This window comes from Corvus brachyrhynchos, unplaced genomic scaffold (assembly GCF_000691975.1).
Source record: "Corvus brachyrhynchos isolate BGI_N302 unplaced genomic scaffold, ASM69197v1 scaffold633, whole genome shotgun sequence".
Classification (NCBI taxonomy): domain Eukaryota; kingdom Metazoa; phylum Chordata; class Aves; order Passeriformes; family Corvidae; genus Corvus; species Corvus brachyrhynchos.
The window spans coordinates 2,846,648-2,854,888 of NW_008237435.1; the positions used below are offsets into that span (position 1 = coordinate 2,846,648).

The window sequence follows — 8,241 nt, forward strand, 5'->3', positions numbered from 1 at the left end:
AAGAGTGTTAGGTCCCAGAAGTCAAAATTATGCCTTAGGAAAATTCCTATGACTCAGACTGGAGAGAAAAAGAATAAATACTTATGAATTAACTCAACTCCTTAATTACATGTTTAGGTAAGGGAAGAGAGAAAGAAAAAGTATAAATGAAAACACAGTTAACATGGTTTTATTTGATATTTGCTAAGTATCCAGAAGAATTTCGTGAGTGAGAAGATGGAATGAGTTCAAGAAAAATAACCTGCTGGAGGATTTAAGAGCAGCTTGCCTCTAAACCTCCTGAACGAACATATATTCTCGTTTCAGGTTATTCCAGTGGAAAACTGAAAAGAGATTTGTGTCATGATAAGGTTGTATTAATCCAAAGAAACATTTGTTCACATGTTACTATTTCTGCTCTATTGGAAAATTAACAAAGCTTTGTTACAAGTTGACACCAACTATTTCTCATTAAATAAAAAAAAGCAGGGATAGCAATGCTGCAGATGAATCAATATTTCTGTGCTGTGTAACTTATTACCGAAACGGTGAATATCTATCAGTGAAATATAAAAATACCCTGCAAACCATTTAAGTGTTAAAACCCATCAGTATCCACTGCTAAACCAACAAGGCTGAATCAGGTGACCTCAGTAAGCTACACCATGTAAACTGGTGACAAATTTGGCACAGAAACTATGAAAGAAACCTCCTGTTCCCATCATAATTTCTTGATCATTCTCTCATGTGGAGATGTGGAGGGACCACAAAGGAAACTTCCACTCTGCTCCAAGCCCCAAAGCTGATCAGGGAGCCCACCACTCCTGCTCCCTTTGCTGGGGGAGTGAACCTGGCCTGGTGTGATGGGACTGCCTTTGCTTTGGGTGAGCACAGATCAACAGCTGGGGCAGGGCAGGAGATGAAATCTGGCCTATATCCAAATATGACATGGGCAGGTGACCCATAACTCACTTACAAGTTCATAAAATTAACAGCACTTCCCAAGTTATGAAGTTGAGGAGGAAGAAGAAAACATGAAATCCTCAAGTCCAGGTACTAAGCAAGCAAAAAAATTAAGAGCATGTACTGGAAGGAACATCTGGAGGTCATTTAGTTCATCCTCCTCCTCTTCAAAGTAGCAAAATTATTAGGTTTTGGAAGTATCCCAGGATGGACTTTCCATAGCCTCTTTGGGCTCCAGTTCTTAATCACGTTTATGGTAACATTTTTTCCATGGATCTATTTAGAATTTCCCTTGCTGCAGCTTGTCTCTTACTGGTAGCCCTTTTGCTGTGCACCTCCAAGACATACCTGGGTCTGTCTTCTCCCTGATTAGCCATTACTTAATCAAAGGAAACAATTAGCTTCCTCATTTGCCTTCTGCTCCCCTGGCTAAACAAACCTCTGCCCCTCCTCAGTACTTCCACCCCATCTCTGGGGTCCTCCACTGGACTTGCTCCAGCGCACCGAACTTCCGCTGCTCGTAGAGATCCCAACCCGGCCGCAGCATTCCAGCTGCAGCCCACAGGCACCAGGGAGAGGTGAGCACTCACTTCCCATGACCTGTTAGCAGTGCTCTTGCTCATGCAGATCAGCAGGAGTGCTCCCCTCATTGGCATGGGCTCACTGCCGACCCACGTCAACGACTGCCGGAACATAACTCAGGAGGGAACATATCCGATGCACATCTCATTTCTGAGATGTTCTCAGGGAGGAGGGTGAACTCATGGAAACTGTCCTCCCATAAAGGAGATTATGAAAAAATGGCAAGGGGACAGTGATCTACAATGGGAAATACAATGAAAGTGATGCAATCTGCCAATGGTGCTAGAAAATTTAAATGCATTAAAAAATAACAGTGAAAGTATTTTATATTTATTTTTTACAGATGTTTAGTCTTCTTCCCCCCCACCCTTTTTAGTTTTATCTATTTTCAGATACATATTGCACATAGAAAAAATAGGAATTTTGAAACTTTTAGTTAAAAAATGATCTTTACTATGCCTTGTTTTTTAAGACAAAATAAGCTGAAGCAATTATTATCCTGAGTACCACATCCTTGGAGATTTTGGAACTAGTGGGTCTCAGGATCACACCTCATTTTAATACAGGAAAAAAATTTTTTTCCTTTTTCAGTTTCCTGGTGTTCTCCTTTTCAAATAAACTACATATTGACTAGAATAAATTTAAATTGAGAACAAGCTTTTAATAGTGTATTAATTCCCCAAATACTTATTCTTAGCTTCAGACATTTAGCAGCAGCTTCCCACAGACCAGTAGTTTCACTATTTAAAAATCTGTCAGCAATCACTCATTCTGTGAAAGTAATTTTAATTCAATTAATGTTAACTGCAACTGATTAGAGTAAACATAGGAAGTATTACAAACCATCATAATTTAAAGGAAGATTTTATTTCTGTATATGCACCTATGTAACTGAAATCAAATATACTAATCTCAAAAGATAAAACAAGGTTAAGTCACACACAGCAATATTTTCTCTTTTCTAAGAGGTGCAAAATGACTAGAGCAAATCTCCTGCAGGAACCTCATATTAAACTATGATGGCTCAGAAGTGCATATTTGGAACTCAGAAGGAACATATTCGGACTAAAGTATATTTATTTGACCTACTAACTTTTTTTTAAGAACTTCTCTACATGGAAAAAAATCCTGCAGACACTTATTTCACATTGCGGTGCCTCACTGAAGTCCATATTATTCCAGTGTTGGTCTTCAAATTCACACCTTACCTATTCTATGCTGGCTTTCCTGTGAGCACTACATGTAGTCTGTCCTTGAGAGAGAAGCTGGCCTTGCTTCCTAGGGCTGGAATGAGGGTGAAAGGAGTGGGAGGAGTGGGTCTGTGCCCCATGGGCTGAACAAGCACAGAGAGAGGATGCTCCACCCCTCATGATGCTCTGCCTAACAGAAGCTTTCCATAGGCACATTTAATTCAGCATCCCTGCAGGAAGCCTTCAGGATGTTAGAATTATCAGGGACAACTTTGATCTATTTGTTTAAGAAAATAACGTGTACACACCAATGGCTGCGTCTGAAAATTGGTCTTAAAGAGGTCAGTTCAGCCCTGTCCTTCATCTGTGAGGGATGGCTGCTGGGCTTTGTGCAGCCAACATATCTTCTGCATTGAAAAGACCTCCATGAGACTTTGTAGGTGGGAGACCCACTATCAAACACTATTGCTCTTGTAGCCTCCTTGCTGACTGAAGCCCTTCTTCCTTCATCGTTTTATCAAACTGGATTCACCAATATGGGATGATCTACTGCCCTGGGCTGAGAACAGGGCTGTGAGCAGTGTTTCCTACTGCTTCAGGTGTGGTATCTGGTCAGGACACTTAACCTTTTCTATTCGTATGTGGAGAAGTAGTTACTCCAAACCCAGATTTCGGCATAAGAGGCAGTACATATAAGGAATAATTGCAAAGAAAATATTTTGTTACTTTAAAATGAAACATCTTAGCACCTAATAATCTAAATGACTTCAATGATCTCTTTCAGTTTTTATAAAGCATTCAGATTTTCAAATTTAATCTCTGTTTACAATGGCAGTGCTTGAACTCCTGGAAACTTTGCCCTTGGGTGAGACTGCGACATTGTGTATATCCCTTCAAAAGTGGCTGCATTTAAGGAGCACGTGTGAGGTGAGAGCTGTGACAGAGGACCTGACCAAGGATGTGACAGCCGAAACATTAATCCAGCCCAATCTGTGCTTAACCAAGATTTACTGTTACACTCTGCAGGATGAGAAGGGGATGGAGCCTTTCTCTAGGAGAGCTCCCCCCAGCTCCCTCGGGCTGGCCGGGCAGAGTGCGACCTGCTCTGGGAGAGGCACCATGGGTGGCAGCGGAGGGGAGCAGAGCACAGAGAAGGCTTTGTGCCCTCGTTCAAACCAGCCCACCGAGATCTCAGCGCCAGGCCCACGGCTGGCTGCAGTGCTCTGAGCAAACATCTGAGGGGAAAGCGCCAGTGCCTGCCTGGGAGAAATCACCTCACACTTCTCTGGGGAGGTGTGTGAGGATGGGGACGGAGCACAAGGACAGCAAGGCAGGCACAAGCCACTGCCTGGGGCCCGCAGCATGTGCCTCAGCATGGTTGGAGGTGGTGTCAATGAGAAGGCACACAGCTTGCTTATACATCTCTCCAGGAAATCCATCTTCATATGTTACCATAGGTATTGCATTAATTCAGGATAGATTGAAGAGAATTTGGAGTCAGAATCACTTTTCTTAATTTATTTCTTCTCCTGTGCATGCACCGCTGAGATGCAGGTGTAAGCATAATAGCCAGGGGTGCAGTAATTTTTGGTTTTACGAGCAGACAATTTGTATCAGAGTCAGGCATTATAATGGAATCATTAAGGCTGCAAGAAGAAAAAGTAATGCTTGGGTATGGTTATCACTGCCTGAATCCTTACAGTGACCTGAAATAGGGAGTGTTTCTGGGCAAGGGGAGCCTTCTATTTAAGGTGTTTCAATAAATAATATCGGATGATGATTACTAAGTGTGTTGTTCAGTTGTTCATCCCAGCAAATGAACTAATGTACAACCTTAGGACTAACCAGCTTGCTTTGGTAATCCTGGACTAGCCCATTGAGTACAAGATTTCACTGCTCAAAAAGATTCTCTCTCTTATTAACAATTATGACTGAACTATCTTGCATATTTATCAATACACATGATCAAAGAAAAAGTAGTCATTTCATGTTATGTTTGAGCATGGGAGTTTTACAATAAGCTCTGTACTAAGACAGCAAATGAAGGACTGGGTCTTCAACACCTTAAATTGGACCACTGCTTAGAGAAATTTTTCTGGTCCTTTTTGCTCAGAAGATATTAACAACAGTGATCTTTTAGTTACGTTCCAAATGCTATATTCTTCAAATTCTTTTGACCCATAGTGTAAATATGTATTTTGCCGCGACATCTAGAAAACTGCAGTTACTTGTGGCTTACCTGTCCTGGTTGTTCACAGGCTGTCTGGTATCTTGCTTGTTGGCATAATTCTTTTACTCTCTCATACTTTGGTAGTTGATTAGACTGCTGAGTGTTTTTGTTGGATTCCTCCTTCTTACGTAGAAATTTGCTTATTAAAAAAATAAAGTTGAATGTTTTAGATACACCGTTCTAAGCTCTAAGGATGAATGTAACTTGAACAATGAAGCTACTTGAAGGTTTAATGTATTCTCAGGGAAAAAAAATCCCCACATTTCTGTTATTGACCTTCGGTGTAGGTCACATACTGAAAAAAGGCTCAGGTAATTGGCTGAAAATTGCCAGAAGATAAGCAAGTGCTGCTAAAATATGTCTAACTGGTACAGTTCAGCACCGTTCATACATAAATGTAGGTTCTTTCACAAAGCAAAACTCTTTGAACCAGTACTTTCTTGGCTGAAAAACCCAGCTGAAGACACAACAGGACTTTCACACTCAGCACAAGCTTGGCTGTATCTTACACATTACAATGTGTCTTGTATACACTGTTGTGTAATACATCAGACAAGGTTTTCATAATCTGTAAAGTCATAAAGTGCCAAAAGAAAATTGCTGTAAAATTTTTACCCACAGAAAATTTTCACAGCAACAACTGGCAAGGTGAGAGGGTATAAGGAGTTATCAGTGAAGAGAGGAGCAGTTATAGTCATGAATCTCAATTACACATAAGTCTTAGCTGGAACAAAAATGAAGAATGCTTCTAATATGTGATGGGAAATACAAAATCATTTGATAGGAGGATTCTGCACAGCTGGATTTGAAACAGAGATTTGGTAAGAAAATTATTCAGATGATGACAAAACTGGGCACAAGCACAATGTTAGAGAAAGAGGCTAGGAGAATCACCAGAAAAGCATGCTTTCAATTTTCTTCAGAGAAAGGGATTTGGGAGCACAGTAGCTTACAAAGGCAGTGGTGGGAAACTAGGAAAAAAGTCATGCCTGTCAGTTTGCTTGCAAAACTTACTGCTTCTCTGACCATGAAAAAGAAGAGGAGGAAGCAGAAAGGAAAGTGTGTACAAGGGAGTGTTCCCAGCAGGCAGGCTCTCCCAAAAATCTCTAACCCCTAATAATTACCCTCTTTCGACTAGAAATGTGTCACGCCAAATTTTGGTCTTCTTGTTTGTTCGAAACCTGAAAGTAAAATAAAAATATTTACTGCTGGCACTGAAGTATACCACTGTAAGTGTTAAGAAATTATTTCTGAAAAAAACAACTCTCCATTTATATATACGTGCAATTTCAGAGATCTACTACTTAAGAGACGCTTCAAATGGGAAAGCTGTGGTCATCATTTTCACAAAATCTGTTTTTCTACTCAGTTGTTGATTTACTAGGGTGTTTGCTTCTGAACTGACCAAAAAAGGATCTTGGGACCCACCTGTTTCCTGGTCTCTCCAAGTCCAGAAGCTTTAGGACAGATTTGCCATCCATATCTGGAGGTGTGTCAAGGCCTGCTATATCCAGAATTGTTGGAGCAAGATCAATATTCAGAACAATCTGAGGCACTCTGCAAGTCAACAGGAAAGGTCATAGTTGTCATGTGTTCAATGTATAAGTCTTCACATTCTCTTGGAAATAGAATGATAATTAATGCTTATCAGGGCTTTGAAGATGTAAAGCTTTACAGAAGTGCTAAGTTTAGAAAACTCCCTTTGAAGTCTTCAGCTCAGAACGATAGGCCAGTACTGCAGACTGACATTACAAAGAAAAAGTTAAGCACAATAAAACAAGGAGGTGCAGCAGCAACACTGCTCTTATCTCACTGACAATGAGGGCATGATGCCACCCATTCTGCTAAACCTCAGAGTGAGCAGTAAAGATGAGCACATCGTTTTTAAAAGCAAAATCCAAGTCTAACCCTACAGGACTATGCATTACACAATTTTCTCATGGCATTATAACTTATTCATAATATGCAAAGTGGAAGAACTGCCTCTTCATGAGACTCGCTGCTCTGCAATAATAGGGCATCCTTTATGAAATGAAACTAGACAGAGTGATAATTACATGCTCTCAGAAACATTTTACATTAGGCTCAACAGCTGTGCTAGAGAAATAAGGGAACATACACTGATCCCGGCTCCACACTTGGACCACGAATAAAGAAAGGAACTCGAATATCAAAGTCATACGGCATTGACTTCCCCTTGACCAGTCCGAACTGCCCGATATGGTATCCATGGTCAGCAGTGTAAATAATGTAGGTATTCTCCAGTTCTCCCATCTCTGCAAGCATTTGGTGTAACTGCAAGCCAGCACAGAAAGAACTCTGAGTTAAGTGTAGCAAAACGTGTTTTGTGCATAATCATGTATAACCATCATTTACAACTCTTAAATATACAGGATCAAACATGGCATCAATGAGGTTGTTGACACAGATTCTGGGGATTGGCATTTTTATGTCTTGCTTTCACCGTGCTGCTAAAAAATCAACATATAGGTTCAGTTTCACACTTGACAGAGGGGACAATTAAGCAAGTCCAGAAAATTAGACTAGAAAAAATATGGTGATGATGGGATAGTTGCATTAGTATGTCCAAAATTCACAGTGTACTCAAACACAGTTTGTGAAAAAAGTCTGCTACAGCTTTAGGGGAAAAGGTACTCATATTTGATTTACTGTGCTAGTCTAAAACTCTCTCATTCCTTACAGTTGTGGGCTTGGGAAAAAGCTGTAAATTTTTATTAAAGTTTAAAGAAATCTCTCTGGGGGAAGATCTTTGGTCATGGTGCTTGGTTTTGGAACAAAAAGTCATACAAAGTACACCTAATAGTTCATGTATCATGTTACCTATAATTAGCTGTACACGGCATTGCCTAACTTCTGCAAACACTCGTAGACTGACACCTGAGTTGCTGTGATTTGCCAGTTCCCAGATTTCAACTGAAGGACAAACTGTGAAGGGAGTGTGTGAAATGAATAGAAGTTGTCATGTGTGCACCTGTGTCTATCCATGTGTACACACAGGTGATGCATCTTCTGTTAATACCAGGCTTTATATTAGGCCCAATGACTTTTCCCTTCAAAAAAGTAGTTTTTTAACCCAGCAATTGAAAGAAGAAAGCCAGGAGCTTGGCATCATGTTGCAGAGAACCAGAATTCATTTCTACTGGGAAAAAGTGGAGTAATTCCTCACAGCACAATGACTTTCCCCAGAATGCAGTTGGTGAAGGTAAAGAAAGAATTAATTAAACTTTGTTACCAACTAATAACATTGTATTCACAGCAGTTTCTTGCACTCACTCT

At 40.4% G+C, this 8,241-nt stretch overlaps 1 protein-coding gene across 15 annotated transcripts in view; it reads right to left on the bottom strand.

Annotated features, from left to right (window-relative positions):
• Window positions 1–8,241, bottom strand: part of SULF1 (sulfatase 1) — a 127,991-nt gene that overhangs the window by 25,409 nt on the left and 94,341 nt on the right. For all 15 annotated transcript variants that reach the window (XM_017731242.1, XM_017731234.1, XM_017731238.1 and 12 more), the window contains 4 exons: window positions 7,064–7,239; window positions 6,373–6,501; window positions 6,069–6,125; window positions 4,954–5,083 (listed from right to left, as the gene is read on the bottom strand). In XM_017731242.1, the coding sequence (XP_017586731.1) occupies window positions 4,954–5,083; window positions 6,069–6,125; window positions 6,373–6,501; window positions 7,064–7,239 (492 nt within the window). The remainder of the gene's footprint in view (window positions 1–4,953; window positions 5,084–6,068; window positions 6,126–6,372; window positions 6,502–7,063; window positions 7,240–8,241) is intronic.